Source organism: Hyperolius riggenbachi, chromosome 10, assembly GCF_040937935.1.
Source record: "Hyperolius riggenbachi isolate aHypRig1 chromosome 10, aHypRig1.pri, whole genome shotgun sequence".
NCBI classification, from domain to species: domain Eukaryota; kingdom Metazoa; phylum Chordata; class Amphibia; order Anura; family Hyperoliidae; genus Hyperolius; species Hyperolius riggenbachi.
In genome coordinates, this window is record NC_090655.1 from 252,646,646 (window position 1) to 252,663,164 (window position 16,519).

General features: G+C 45.5%; 1 protein-coding gene across 1 annotated transcript in view; it reads left to right on the forward strand.

Moving 5' to 3' along the window:
* Window positions 1–15,252, forward strand: part of LOC137537100 (zinc finger protein 721-like) — a 57,342-nt gene extending 42,090 nt beyond the window's left edge. Inside the window, exons 6-10 of the mRNA XM_068259239.1 lie at window positions 2,196–2,291; window positions 9,245–9,322; window positions 9,442–9,539; window positions 9,652–10,087; window positions 13,027–15,252. Coding sequence (XP_068115340.1) covers window positions 2,196–2,291; window positions 9,245–9,322; window positions 9,442–9,539; window positions 9,652–10,087; window positions 13,027–14,237 — 1,919 coding nt within the window. The 3' untranslated portion in view covers window positions 14,238–15,252. The remainder of the gene's footprint in view (window positions 1–2,195; window positions 2,292–9,244; window positions 9,323–9,441; window positions 9,540–9,651; window positions 10,088–13,026) is intronic.
* The last annotated feature ends 1,267 nt before the right edge of the window (window positions 15,253–16,519 follow it).

The window sequence follows — 16,519 nt, forward strand, 5'->3', positions numbered from 1 at the left end:
CCAGTAAATACGACCTCCTATTGCTACAAATCCAACAAATGACCATTTTCAGTTACAACCAATACAATGTTTTGAAACTCTGTTGTGCATAATAATTTCGTACAGTGCATTTTTAGTTTTTTATTTTTGAAAAACATACCATTATCATTAGGAAGTTTGTTCAGTAACATTTGAATTATACTCTAATGACTGGATGACTCATGCAATAATGCTTACTGCCACTTGCATCAACTATTCAGGAAAATCAGAGACAAATCTAATTTGCATAATAATTCAGAATGCGGTGTAAAGCAACCTTCAGGTTAGATACTCTCCTATAACTGATGTCTTTGGATCCCACAGAGCAGGCATGTCCAAAGTCTACCCTGGAAGCAGCAATAACAGCCACTGTGCCAGCAGCAGTAACAGCCATCGATTAGCAGCTGCCACTGTGCCAGCAGCAGTAACAGCCACTGATTAGCAGCTCCCACTGTGCCATCAGCAGTAACAGCCATCGATTAGCAGCTGCCACTGTGCCAGCAGCAGTAACAACCACTGATAAGCAGCTGCCACTGTGCCAGCAGCAGTAACAGCCACTTAACAGCCACTGATTAGCAGCTCCCACTGTGCCAGCAGCAGTAACAACCACTGATAAGCAGCTGCCGCTGTGACAGCAGCAATAACAGCCACTGTGCCAGCAGCAGTAACAGCCATTGATTAGCAGCTGCCACTGTGCCAGCAGCAGTAACAGCCACTGATTAGCAGCTCCCACTGTGCCAGCAGCAGTAACAGCCACCGATTAGCAGCTGCCACTGTGCCAGCAGCAGCAACAGCCACTGAATAGCAGCTGCCCCTGTGCCAGCAGCAGTAACAGCCACTGATTAGCAGCTGCCACTGTGCCAGCAGCAGTAACAGCCACCGATTAGCAGCTGCCACTGTCCCAGCAGCAGCAACAGCCACTGAATAGCAGCCACCACTGTGCCAGCAGCAGCAACAGCCACTGTTTAGCAGCTGCCACTTTGCTAATTACACATCATGGTATATGGGTTATATCTCGTGGAAATATTTTATTTGACAAAATGTCACAGTCATAGTGTCCCTAACCGCAATCGGTAAACATTAGCCTTGATTCACTAAGACAAATAACATGCCTTATCGGAGTTAACATGTCTTATCAGTGTTAACACACCTTATCAGTGTGGCATAGCGAGTGCTACGAACATATGCCTGCTAAGTGGCAATGATGAGAGCTCCGCTCGTCCTGCCCTGAGTCCCTGTGGCTCCAATCGCTTCCTGTCAAGTGATAGGTAGCCTATTGGGCCAATCAAACTGCGGGAATAATGTCCTTTAAAGTGATTGGACCCGCAGGGGTTCAGGGCAGGAAGAGTGGGGCTCTCGGCGCGTATTGATTTACTCCCTGGCCAGACCCAACTATTACTTTAAAGTTTCGGTCACCCAGAGAGGAAGGAGGAGTGATATGTGGCTGACAGCCAGGAAGAGGACCGTGGCACAGACACGGATGGACTGAGGCTGCCCGTGACCGTGAGAGTGCTTTGAGCCTGCGACTGGAGGAGTGTGCCCTCAGTAGTACTTGTGTCCCTGGGTGCATCCATACTATGCATGCGTAAGCACCAACTCAGGTGCATGCAGTGCGGATCCACTTGTCTTTGGAAGTACATGAGGATTAATTAATTACAGTCAAGCAGGTGACTTATTAAACCTCATGACAATTTGATATTGGCAGCATTAAAAGAAGATAGGTGTGAGACCTATGGAAGCTACCATATGTATTTCATTTTAAACAATAGCAGTTGCCTAGCTGTCCTACTGATCTTTCTGATTAGTAGGGTCTAAATTACATACTTGAAACAAGCATGCAGCTAATCTTGTAAGATTTGTCATAGACCTCTGATCTGCCATGCTTGTTCAGGGTCTATGGCTTAAAGTATTAGAGTTAGAGAATCAGCAGTAAAGCCAGGCAATATGTATTATTTGAAAGGAAACAAACATGTCAGCCTCCATATCCCTCTCCCCTCGGGTACCCTTTAAGACAAATCCTTAGATGATGGGCTCTGCCTTTTACACTGGAAGTACTCTTTAATGTGCAGATTCCATGTATTATTAATAATAATAGATTATTCTCATAAGTGCAGGTGATTTCACAAGAGGCTGCAGTTAGCCTTTACGCCACAAGATGGAGACCTCTCCTCTCCCAGGTGGAACGCACAGGCAGGAAGTAATTAAGACAAAGATAGGAAATGATGTAACGACGAGAAGTTGCAGGAGGTGGAGAGCATATATTGTTGGAAGAGGTAATTGTGTGATTGTTGTTATATATTGAGCAGAGCAGAGGTCGGGGTAGACATACTTTGTTACAGAGGAGGTCATAGTACACCTGTCACTATCCTGATCACCATCAACCTTGAAGTAATTGTTATACAAGAGACTTTTATATGACTGCTGTGACTAGTGTTGCCAACCAGCTGGTATTTCGCTGGCTCGGCTGGTATTTTATGTAAAAATCCCGGATGCAGGTATTTAATTTGTAGCTGCACATCATTTGCCAGTAATTCTCCAGCCAGAAGCCCAGAGTGCCACCCCTCCCAGGCCACGGTAATTGCAGAGCTGTGAGTGGAGATCTCTCCTGTGCAGGTTCCCTCACAGGCTCAGCTTCCTCTCCCCAGCACCACTCCCAGCCGGTCTCCATGGCTGTTGTAGGCGCGTCTCATCATGTGACATTTCTATCCTTGCGTACCAGTCACACGCCACCTACACTAATGAACTCCGGGCATTAGGCGGCTATGAGGAGAAGAATATAACTAGCTACCTATACTTAGGGGGGAATCTGGCTACCTATACTAAGGGGGAACACTGGCTACCTAAACTACATTAGAATCCAGCCGCCTGTACTTTGGGGAGGTGGGGAGGGGACTCTGGCCATATATACAGAGGTAGAGAGGAATCGGGCTACCTATACTGGGGGGGGATGGGCTACCAATACTAAGATGGGCTCTGCCTACCTAAAATAAGAGGGGTAACTCTGGCTACCTATGCTTTGGGGGAATGGTACCTGACTACCTTCATTGGGGGTGGGGAGAGAGAATTTGGCTAACTATACTGGGGGGATATAGGGCTTCCTATACTGGGAAAACATAAGGCTAACTTTCCTGGGGGGAGGGGATACATAAGTCGGTACTTATCCGTTAGCCGGGCGCATCCGGCAGGTGGCGACAAAACTCCACCAGAGTTACATCTTTCCCTACTATCCATGGCGGCCTGAATGGGGAATAGTAATTAGTGCCACCTGCCAGATGCGCCCGGCTAACAGATAAGTACCCATAAGTCTATCTATACTGGGAGGGATGTATACTTATACTGGGGGGAGGGGGGTATTTGATACTTTATGCACATTTGCTACCTGTAGGGCAGGCAGAATTTGGGTGGGGTGCACTTTGGCATTTCTCGTGCTGGAAAACTTTGTCCTAGAACTGACGAGTGGTGCTTCAGCAGGTGAAGACTGACTGTGGGTCCCTGGAGTCTGAAAAGGAGACGCACAAATGCAGCAGAGAGAAGCCCTGGTTAAGTAACTGCCACAGAAGGTGTGTTATTGGGGTCCGAAATCTGTTTTTTCTTTGTTATGGGTTATGCTGTGACATGTTCCTGTACCGCCAGGGGTTGCCTCGCATTGGTTACTACTGCTCTTCCTCCCACTAAGCTTGCCTGATTAGGATGTATTAGGTCTGGGAAGAACTGTGAGAGTCTATCTGCCATTAGCTTAGTGAGTATTTTGAGGTCTTGGTTGATTAGGGAAATGGGACAATAGGAGTCCAGTTCAAGTGGATCCTTCCCTTTCTCGTAAATTAATTTTATATAAGCTGCTTTTCTAGAGGTGAGGAAACCCTTGGCCCCCAGGACTAGGTTATATACTGTCATCGAGGTGGGAGATATTTCAGTTTTTAAGATCTTATAATTCTCAGAGGTCGTATCATCGTACCCTGTTGTTTCACCGCTGCGCATACGGTCGACGCCGGGGTGCCTAGTCGCCTCCTCACCACGCTGCTAGGTGTACAATCCACTTCCGCATTAGACTCCGCCCTCCGCGGAGTCTAATGCGGAAGTGGATTGTACACAGAGCAGCGTGGTGAGGAGGCGACTAGGCACCCCGGCGTCGACCGTATGCGCAGCAGAGAAACGACAGGGTCAGCCAAAGCCAGCCAGCCCGGCCACCTAAGCGGGGGAGAGCCCGTGTCAAAATTACTCACACTTTCAAACCTATACGGAGATTGTAAGTGCAATCGGTTTTTATCATTAAAACGTTTTTTAGCAGTATTACGCTATGTTGAGCATTTTTTATTGAGGTATATGACATACTGCATCTGGATTGCAAAGAGCATTGATCGAGAGGTGGGGGACGACCCGGGAACGGTCCCAAGGTGCATATAGACCATTGGTTGGTCTACTACAGCGGTGAGTGGCACACAAAGGGTGTTGGTGGTGGTCCACTCACATGCAATCGAAATAGGATATGCAGCAGAGCATTTTTCACGCACATAAGAAAATACTTGTAGATGCTTATGGACATTTTATAATTTTAGGTCCTCAATACATGGACTTTTAACGCATTGTGATTTTGCCAGAGCGCCATTTCTCTTGTTTTTTATTTATGTTTTTTGTGAAGAGAGGGCAAACTGGCCGGCTTGTTTTAACTTATGCTGTGAGCGCTGACCTCTTGTGATTACACCCTATATGACTTAGTTAAGAGTTCCCTGTCTTTGGCCCATTTGTCTGCCTCTTTTTTTTAGCTGTGAGCCAGACCTCTCCTGTGGAGTCAGATGGGTTTGCCTTATATGTAGTAAATGCATCCCTGACAACCTTGACTATATATATTCTTTTCCCTCTTGGTTTTTTCCCCTTTTATATAAGATATTATTCTACCTCTGCCTTATCTGTGTCCCAATGCAGAATCGAGGTAGTTTGATGCTCCACATTATCCCTGATGAACTCGGCCCACCAACTCTGTAAGAGCTGATGAAAGCTCCATACAGGTATTGGGGTAACCTCCATAGGATGTCAGTGCCTTTAGGTATTTGGTTAGTTATATCATGATGGGGCTATGATCCGATATTATAAGGTCTGTAATTTCTGCTCACTTATGTTTATGTACTAGGGGCGCGGATAAGAACAAGTAGTCTATGCGGCATAAAGCCTTATGCACTGGGGAGTAGTATGTGTACCCCCTGTGGTAAGAGTGCAGGAATCTCCAGCCATTGGTGAGAGCGAGCGTCTCTCCGCCAAAGGAGTAATTTCTTGGAGAGCACAAGCTGGGTGTGTTCAAAAAGTCTCAGGGGACTCTTTAAAAAATACCTTGGTGCCATCTTTTTTGGTGACCCTCAGTATATCTGGCGTGGGTACAGTAGTGTGACCGTCATCTTCCTGTAGTATAGTTCTGTACAAGCTGCACTGAATAGATTGCGTCTCCTTGTAACTTCAGCAGAGTAATCAAATATTTGTATTTCTGCCCCCTGGACTAATAAGGGCTCTGTTCATGCCTTGAAGGTGTTGAGGATCTTAAGCTTGTCTGTACTGTATTTTACAGACCACACAACGCACTTTTGCTACCTCAAGAATGGGGGGGGGGGGGGAGAAATCACTGCATTCTTATGGTCCAAATATAACAATTTAGTCTGAGTGTCTGTCATCTGTCATGAGTCCTCGTCAGTCCTGTCTTCTCTCCCACATCCCCTGTCCTATGCCCACCTCCTCTGTACCTGTGTGCGTCTAGGGGCATCCTACGGCATCTGTGGGGAGTGTGCAGACTGGGACCAAAGTATTTGTGCTTGCAGCTGGAGTCTCTCTCTTCGTTCCGCATTAGTGACGTATGCAGAAGTGAAGAGAGAGAGACTTTGGCTGTGAGCACAGGCCCACCAGCGGCTTTCCTACTGAGGATTACTGCTTCTCATCTCTGCACTGTGGTGCTGCTATGTAGTAAGCCACCGCCTGCACACTCCCCACAGATGCCGTAGGATGCCCCTAGAGAGATACACATGGCGACAGAGGACATGGGACATGGGAGAGAAGACAGGACTCAAGACAAGGGACACACAGGTCTCAGGACAGAGGGAGGCACATATGGGGACTCAGGCGGCACTTTTGAGAACACGGGGCACACATGAGGGAGACATAAAAGGTTCAAGAGGGTTACAGGGACATAATAATTGGGAACATACAAAGAGAGGGGCGCTCTGAGACTCCCAGAAATACAATGTAGCGTTCCAGCAGGAGAGGTCTCACCTGGTTGTCTTTTGGCCGGCACAGCGTACACAGCCATGATAAGCTTGCGTCCCTCTATGCCTAGCCGGGGACCGGGCTCTCTGCATCGGCGGAACGGAAGTGACGTCACCCTCCTAGATCCTCCTCGCAACTGTCACTAAGGAGACCAGGACGCTCGCTCTAACACACGCTGGGACTGCGTGGTGAGCAGGGCCTGTTTCTCCACATGCGGATGGATAGTATAAGAAGATAAAAAAACGCTGGGTATGCGGTATAAGGAGAGGGGAACTAAAATTTAAAGGGAATAAAAGGCTTTATTTAAAATTGACAACGCATTTCGCGGAAGAACGTCCTCCACTTTTTCAAGTCAGTAAGTAGGGATTACTGACTTGAAAAAGCAGAGGACGTTCTTCCACGAAACGCGTTGTCAATTTTAAATAAAGCCTTTTATTCCCTTTAAATTTTAGTTCCCCTCTCCTTATACCGCATACCCAGCAGTTTTTTTATCTTTTTATACTATCCATCCGCATGTGGAGAAACAGGCCCTGCTCACCACGCAGTCCCAGCGTGTGTTAGAGCGAGCGTCCTAGTCTCCTTAGTGACAGTTGCGAGGAGGATCTAGGAGGGTGACGTCACTTCCGTTCCGCCGATGCAGAGAGCCCGGTCCCCGGCTAGGCATAGAGGGACGCAAGCTTATCGTGGCTGTGTACGCTGTGCCGGCCAAAAGACAACCAGGTGAGACCTCTCCTGCTGGAACGCTACGGTTTTTCACTGCCCCACATAATAATTGGGGGAAGAGAAGATCCACAAGATGCACCATGGACGCATGGTGGTTTAGTATATTCTTTTTCCCTGTTTTTTGTCCTTTAAACCTAGGTGCATCTTTTATAAGTCTAATATATCTTATACGTCTTATATATCTTATAGGTGTACGAGAGATATCGGTGCAGGAGACTTGGGCGCAGGATGCAGCCGGTACAGTATATGGCTGATCCTGCTTCTGCACAAGTCCCGACTGTGTTAATTACTATTCCCCCTCCAGGCCGCCATGGATGGTGGGGAATGAAATAATTATTGTGTTTTTAAAAGTAACTTCAGCTCTGTCTTCTGACGGCGCTGAAGTTACTCCCTGTGCGCTGCTACAGCTGTAATTCCTATTACGGCCTATGGTGGCGCTGGCTGTGCCCAAATCTCCCGCGCTGGATTAACATTGTTTGTCTTATAGTGTCTTATGCTCTGAAAAATACAGTATCTTACCATGATAAAGCAATGAGATTCTTCTTTGAATCGGGTGGGGAGGGGGCTACTCTGTGTGCCCGCTCTGCTCTAAAGGATCCCTCCAGGCCCAGATCATGTGGTAACTCTGTTTCGCATAGATCTTGGGTCTGGCTTGATTTGTGTGCTTCCGGGAAGGCTTATGAGGTGAAGGTTATTTTTACTTATTTATTTTCTATACAGTATAATCTTGTTATAGTAAACTCCAAGAGGCCAGGAAAAGTGGTTTACTATATCAGAAGTTTTCTATAGCAGAAATAGCCCAGCATGCCCTGCTACATTCTCTTCTGCAAAGGACCAACTCTGTCCTCCCATTGGAGGTACAGTACAAGAACCTGCACAATTGGTGGACTGCAAAGTTAAAGTGAACCTCCAGACTAAAAATCTACTCAGCAGCACTGAAAAAGCTTGGTGTTTCACAGCATCAGAACTTTGTTTTTCTGGAGCCAAGCCTAATTTTTAGCTGCACAAAAGAAAACTGCCCGGGCATTTTTACCCTTGTGCTGTGCAAAGCATGATGGGATTTCTGATGTTGTTCTCATTCTGCTGTTTTGGTGCAATTTTTTTCTTAAATTTGAGATTTAAAGCCTTGCGCACACAGCTGGAAAGGGTGATCAGGACAGTTGGAACTATGCCTCATGCTCACTGTCACCTCCTTACAACCAAAAAGATGGCTGCCCCATGACATCACAAACATTTGTCTTTTCTTTTAAAACAGGGTGGGTAAGAGATTATATTACCTATCTATTTTACTTATCATAGCTAATGTAACTTAATGACAGTATGTTTGTTTAGGCTGAAGTTCCCCTTTAACCACTTAAGGACCAGGGTTGTTTTGCCTGATCTGTGCTGCGTGGACTCTCCAGCCCGCAGCACAGATCAGGATTATGCCAGGGCGATCAGACTTACCCCCTTTTTTCCCCACTAGGGGGATGATGTCCTGCTGGGGGGGTCTGATTGCCGCCGGCTTGCTGCGCTTTGCGGGGGCTCTTCAAAGCCCCCCTCCTCAGCGTTTTCGGCGGTCCCTTCATCTCCGTCCCTCCCTCTCCTTCCATGGGCTGCGCAGGACGAATATCCGTCCTGCGCATTGTAGGATAGGCTTCAGCCTATCATATGCCGGCGATCCCCGGCCAATCAGAGGCTGGTTATCGCCGATCTGCCTTACAGCGCTGCTGCGCAGCAGCGCCGTGTGATGTAAACAGCGGGGATTTCTTCCCTGCGTGTTTACATCTTTCCGGCGAGCCGCGATTGGCGGCTCTCCGGCTGTTCACGGAGACACCCTCCGTGAAGTGACATGGAAAGGCCGCTTTCCATGGAAAACCACTTAAGACCTGCCGACGCCTATCGGTATACCTTATGGCTGCAACGCCAGGCTGGAATTAGACTGGGGGGAATTAGACAGGCTAAACTCTCTAAAAACATGCAGGGTATATTTCTCTATGTTTTCCTTCTGCCCTGTGCAAGATTTTAGGTCCACTCTAAATAGTTTAATACATTTTTTTAAATCACAGTCCTGAGGAGTCTTGGAATTCCCCCTCTGTGTCTAATCACAAGTTGTAATTTGGTCTCTCCCTGTGCCACCTGACTGCCATGGCAGAGATGGCAGAGAAGCTCAATAGAGAAACACAGGCTGTCTTCTTCTAGGAAGAAGAGACCGTGCATATTTATTTTAGGATTTGCTATAAAGTGTCAGCATGTAACTATCAGTTTCTCCATGCAGGATTGGCAGTATTTAGAAGGACACAAGACCTCTACAAGGACATCATGATGGAGAATCAGCCGCCCCTCACATCAACAGGTAAAAGGAAACTTTCATTCCTTGTAAAGGAGAGAGCAGTATGGGAGGTCCACCTACATCCCCCATCATCTGATAAACACATAGAGATAATGTATTCAATCGGTGTGCATTTCCTACAGATGTATCCAGTAACAGAAACCCACCAGCGAGATGTACAGGTCCTCTTTATTACCACGATTGTCCGCAAGAAGATCCCACCATCCTGCACCATTATCAGGTAGGTGGGACTGACGGACCCCAGAGACCCTAAACTGTGTGACGTTGTTTCCTTCTGCGTATGCTATTATCTGTGTTCACATTTTCAATTATCTCTCACTTTGTGCACTTAGGGTGGAGAACTTATACATGGAAGTGCTGTGGTAAAAGAGGAAGAAGAAGAGACATATGTGAGGAGTGATCAGCAGTCTATGGAGGAGGGGAATATGATTAGGATTATTAAAGTGGAAGAAGAGGAGACAAATGTGAGTTGTGATGAGCAGTCTATGGAGGAGGGTGACATGTTGACAGTTAAAGAGGAAGAAGAAGAGACATATGTGAAGAGTGATCAGCAGTATATGGAGAAGGGTGACATGATGAAGACTATTAAAGAGGAAGAAGAGACATATGTGAGGAGTAATCAGCAGTCTATGGAGGAGGGTGACATGATGAGGACAAGTAAAGAGGAAGAAGAAGAGACATATGTGAGGAGTGATCAGCAGTCTATGGAGGAGGGTTACATGATGAGGACAAGTAAAGAGGAGGACAATGTTACAGAGGGCAGAACAGGTGAGTCATCCGCATTAATCCTATCCTATACCCTATCATTCCTATACTTATATATAAAGTGAATGGTTTGCACTCAGCAACTTTCTGATCACTGGAAGATGATGTCAGAGGGGCGTGGCAGAGAAGAGGGGGCTTCAAATCCTCCAAATGACCCCATCCTCTGTGTGGTATGAACCAGAAATAGCCAGGCCATGGATGTCACCTCCATCCTCTCCACACACCAGCTACAATACATTACCATTAGGGATGATCAATGAAATGCAAATATGTTATCTTTGCATGCAGATTACATGTAAATTATATGCAACTTGAAATTGAATAATTCCCTGAAATTATTTGCATTCCATTGATTATCCCTAATCCCCCCCCCCCCCCCCACACACACCAAGCACACCCAAACACTAACTCACTCACAAGACACCCCCATGCGTTACATCACAAGACAGTCACAATCCACTCATTCACATCCACTTCCTGTAAAGAGGATTGATAACCGCTGTTCCAACCGGTAATGGGAGGGGCAGAGGAAGCAGCAAGAGCAGTAATAGAATCTACACAATCCTATGTAAATTTATTATTCATTAAAAAATTGGGTCATATCAGGTTTGTTAAACATGTGGAGTGGGGTTCCCATGGATCACAGTGGGGGTGAGGTGCGGCAGTGATTTCTAGTGACGCCACTTCCCCACCCCACTTATCTACTGTCCAATAGGATCTGCAGTGTGAAGCTGTTTGGTTCCTCATTTGACAGAAGGATGGAAGGATCTGAATGATCTTATTAAATACTTTGTTCTTCACATAGTTGAATGTGCTGACACCGATATCACACAAAACTTATCAATAGAAATCAAATTTATCATACCATGGAGGTCTAGATTTGGAGTGGCTCTCCAAATGAAAGTGGAAAAAAACACTACAGGTTGATCCAACTTTGATGTAATGTCCTTAAAACAAGACACAATGAGGCTCAGTAGTGTCTGTGGCCTCCATGTGCCTGTATGACCTACCTACGATGCCTGGGCATGCTCCTGATGAGGTGGCAGATGGTCTCCTGAGGGATCTCCTCTCAGACCTGGACTAAAATATCCACCAACATCTCGACAGTCTGTGGTGCAATGTGGTGTTGGTGGATGGAGCAAGACATGGTGTCCCAGATGTGCTCAATTGAATTCAGGTCTGGGTAATGAGTGGAACAGTCCATAGCATCAATACCTTCATCTTGCAGGAACTGCTGACGCTCCAGCCACATAAGATCTAGCATTGTCTTACATTAGGAGGAACTCAGGGCCCACCGCATCAGCATATGGTCTTACAAGGGGTCTGAGGATCTCATCTTTGGACCTAATGGCAGTCAGGCTACCTCTGGCAAGCAGCTGTGCGGTCCCCCCAATGAAATGCCACTCCACACCGTTACTGACCCACTGCTAAACCAGTCATGCTGGAGGATGTTGCTGGCAGCAGAATGTTCCAGTAGCAGGTAGCGGTCCTGCTGCTGGGTTGTTGCCCTCCTACAGCCTCCTCCACATCTCCTGATGTACTGGCCTGTCTCCTGGTAGCACCTCCATGCTCTGGACACAATGCTGACAGACACAGCAAACCTTCTTGCCACATCTTGCATTGATGTGCCATCCTGGATGAGCTGCACTACCTGAGCCACTTGTGTGGGTTGTAGACTCCATCTCATGCTACCACTAGAGTGAAAGCACTGCCAGCAATCAAAAGTGACCAAAACATCAGCCAGAAAGCATAGGAACTGAGAAGTGGTCTGTGGTCACCCCCTGCAGAACCACTGATGTATTGGGGATGTCGGAGCTAATTGCCTATAATTTCCACCTGTTGTCTATTCCATTTCCACAACAGCATGTGAAATTGATTGATTGTCAATCAGCGTTGCTACCTAAGTGGACAGTTTGGTTTTACAGAAGTGTGATTGACTTGGAGTTACTGTGTTGTATAAGTGTTATTTAATTGATCAGGTGTGTGTGTGTGTGTGTGTCCGTGTATGTGTGTGTGTCCGTGTGTGTGTGTGTGTGTGTGTCCGTGTGTGTGTCCGTGTGTGTGTCCATCCAGCTGCAGTAATATTAGTGGTTTTGGATCTTCATGACATAACTGGATAATTCCTCTACCTCGCAGCTCCTATAATTTAGTGTTGTGTAATTTTGCAATAACTTTATTTGCACAATTGAGAACAAGACAGATAAAAATGTACATTACAAGGGGCATATGGGTGACAAGAGGATACAATGGTAATAAGAATGTGTAAGTGACACCACTTTGCTCTACAAACATAACACAGATTTCTTGCTATAGGTACATATAGTTCACACAAATCTGTACCTTTGCAAAAGATGTAAAACATAACTTCTATTCCGACTGCTAAAAACCCTTAGCCTGTAAAAATACTGTTTCCATATACACACTGGGGAAGTGCATATAGGTCAGTTGTCACAAGAGTAACACATTGCTTCCATTGTCTCATCAATCTGTACAATCTACTGCTTGTCAATGTGAGGCCAATGCTTTATTTGTAGGGAGGTCAATGAGATGCAAGAAACTCTGTAATTGTATGCAAATGTAATGCAAATTTAATGCAGCTAATCACATTTCCCAGGTAATTCATTTCATTGTCCAATTTTTAAGATACAGAAATTTTGCATGCAAAGCAAAGTTATTGTCATGTGATTGGCCGCCTGTAATGAGCACAACCTTCTGCAGTTCTCTGTCAGGCTGATAACTAGCGATGGTCAGTGACATGCCAATAACTCTGAGATGGTGAATATGATATTCTAATTATATGTAGTTACACAGATGCTGCATCTGGCCCATTTCCAATCTGCATCATTTTAGAATTATCAGCAGCTCACTGACCATCCCTAATGATAATTGTTCCTCCCCTCAGAATTCTCTAACAGGAAGTGATGATGTTTCTCTATTTGCAGGGCGGAGTCCCGGCATCAGGAACCTCTCAGAGACTCATCTCTCTGTATCCACAGACTGTACAACGGATGATGATGGCATTGGACAAGAGTTTGTTTCACATAAGAGATCTCACACTGTAGAGAAGCCCCATGCATGTACTGAGTGTGGGAAATGTTTTATGCGGAAATCAAACCTCATCACACATATGAGATCTCACTCTGGTGAGAAACCATATTCATGTGCTGAGTGTGGGAAATGTTTTGGATATAAATCATATCTAGTTGCACATGAGAGAGCTCACACTGGCGAGAAGCCCTATTCATGTGTTGAGTGTGGGAAATGCTTTGTTTGGAAAGCTGCTCTTGTCGTACATGAGAGATCTCACACTGGTGAAAAACCTTATTCATGTGCTGAGTGTGGCAAATGTTTTGTAGATAAAGAACATCTTAACAGACATAAGAGATCTCATACTGGTGAGAAGCCCTATTCCTGTGCTGAGTGTGGGAAATGTTTTGGGCAGAAAGGAAACCTTGTCACACATGAGAAATCTCACACTGGTGAGAAGCTCTATTCATGCACTGAGTGTGGGAAATGTTTTGGGCAGAAAGGAAGCCTCACACATGAGAAATCTCACATGGTTGAAAAGCCCTATGCATGTGCTGTGTGTGGGAAATGTTTTGGGCAGAAAGGAAACATGGTTGCACACGAGAGATCTCACACTGGTGAGAAGCCCTATTCTTGTGCTGAGTGTGGGAAATGTTTTAGCCGTAAATCATATCTTGTCAGACATGAGAGATGTCACACCGGTGAGCAGCCCTATTCATGTGCTGAGTGTGGGAAATGTTTTGGGTATAGGTCAAACCTTGTTGTACATGAGAGATCTCACACTGGTGAGAAGCCCTTTTCATGTGCTGAGTGTGGGAAATGTTTTGGAGAGAAAGCAAAGCTTGTCACACATAAGAGATCTCACACTGGTGAGAAGCCATATACATGTGCTGAGTGTGGGAAATGTTTTGGGTATAGATCAAACCTTATCATACATGAGAGATCTCACACTGGTGAGAAGCCCTATTCATGTACTGAATGTGGGAAATGTTTTGGAGAGAAAGGAAAGCTTGTTACACATGAGAGATCACACACTGGCGAGAAGCCCTTTTCATGTACTGAATGTGGGAAATGTTTTGGAAATAAGTCAAGTCTTGCCACACATGAGAGTACTCACACCTGTTAGGACAGGGATGTCAAACCGATCCTTGGAGGGCCAAGATCCTCACAAATTTTTGACACAGCTCAAATGTAATTGATGAGTCTGAATCAGGAAAGGTGTGGTCCATCAGGTAGAACACATTCCTCTCTTTCTCAGTCCATCCTGAACACTGGCATGGATCCGGCCCTCCAGGCCTGGAGTTCCACACCTGTGTGTTAGAAGCTCTTTTTATGTACTGAGTGTGGGAAATGTCTTGGCCATTGTTGGCTTTGCCAACTTTTCTTTTATTTCTAAAAGTGAACCTCCAGACTAAAAATCTACCCAGCAGCACTGAAAAGGCCTGGTGTTTCTTTAACAGTTTCACAGCATCAGAACTTTGTTTTTCTTATTCAAGCCTCATTTTTAGCTGCACAGAAGCTAAGCTCCGCCCCATCAAAGAAAACTGCCCAGGCATTTTTCCCCTGATGCTGTGCAAAGCATGATGGTATTTCTGATTTTGTTGTTGTTCTCGTTACCTAGTGCGCGCAGCTGAGAGGGGTGATCAGGACAGTTGGAAATGTGTCTCATGTTCCCTGTCACCTCCTTTTAACCAAAAAGATGGCTGTCCCCATGAAATCACAAACATTTGCCTGTTATTTTAAAACAGGGTGGGTAAGAGATTATATTACCTATTTATTTTAATTAAAATAACTAATGTAACTTAATGACAGTATGTTTGTTTAGGCTGAAGTTCCTCTTTAAATAGTGCACATGGCAACATTTTTTCACAGAATCTCGAGCAATTTTTCTCGCTACTCAGCACATTGATTTGTTAATGTATTAAGTTCCTGAATGGAAATGCCATGAGGAGATAAACATGAATAAATATAGTTTGAGTTTGCTTGTGGATACTTCTATGCGAATGAGGCAGGATCTGCAGTTGCATGCAGCCACGGCTCTCCTGAAGAATAAGGCCCAGTTCACATTAGCGGTTTTCTGCGGACCTGAAGCGGAACGTAAACTGTGAAAACAGAATAGACGCGAAAGGTTCCAATGTTAATCTGTGGGACTGTTCATATCCATCTGTTTGTATGGATCTGTTGTGTACGTTCCACTCCACGGACTGAAAAAATGCTGCAACCCTAATTTTCCGGACCATTCTGACCAGCGGAACGGAGAAGAAAAAAAATGCTGTTGCATTCGGGGCAATGGGGAACAGAAAGTTTCCACACACTAGTGAAGAAATGGACCATTCAAAGGGCATCCATGGGGAGTGGGGGGATGTGGGGACATGAACCTGAGCAGAGGGAGGGTGCAGCAACCGAACGGGTGGGTGAGCGAGGGTTAAAATACATACCTAAGGTCTACTGAAGCTGGCGGTAGAGGCTTCCGTCTTCTCCGTCGCTGTGTAGTCACAGTGGAAGAAGAGGAAGCCTCTACCGCCAGCTTCAATAGACTTTAATTATGTATTTAATGGCAAACAGAGTGAAAACTGGTCCGATTGATCGGTGATCAGATCTGTTTTCACGATCCATTTGCCATTGTGCACAGAGCCATCCGGATCCAGTGAAGTTGAGACCGGATCTGCTTACCGGGTCCGTTTGTCTCATTTTTGTAATGTGAACCGGGCCTAAATTAAAGTATAAACCCTTTTATCTGAATGAAGCAGGGTAGGGTAACATGACACTGCACCTTCATAAACACAGAGACAGTAGGAGCCCAAATGGTGCAGTGCTTCACTACACGGAAGGTAGTAGAGCAGGAGCGGTGCTCACATAGAAGGGCTCCGACTAGGGCAGCCAACCAAGTGATCAGGTGGAGATTTCCTCTCAGGTCATCTTGGATATTCTTGGTGATGTCGCTCACTAAACTAAATGACTACTGGGTACCAGCTGCATTTAGGAGATTGGGGACAATGTTTCCTCCAAAAGGAGGGTGTGGAGCACAAAGGGGATGAGAGGTGTCCAGGGTGAAATAAAATGCATTGAAAACATGTAAAAGATGACAAGGAAGAGGTGCCTTTCCTCTAAGGACGACACAAGGTTATTACAAGAGATTTTATTAACACATTTCGCGGGCTCTTGCCCACTCCCTCAGACAATAGTTGTGCCTAAATGTCATCAATGTAAACATACATTGCTCTGCACATAAGTTATTACATAAAAAACAAAACAAAAAAGAGTATATATAAATAATACATAATCAAATTTGCCTAAAAAGTTCATAAATAATGAATAAATAGTAGACTGAATACAACTCCTAATTCATAATATAACATATCAGTAACTGAAAGAATCAGTGATAGTGGTTGCCCGCGGTAACCACTG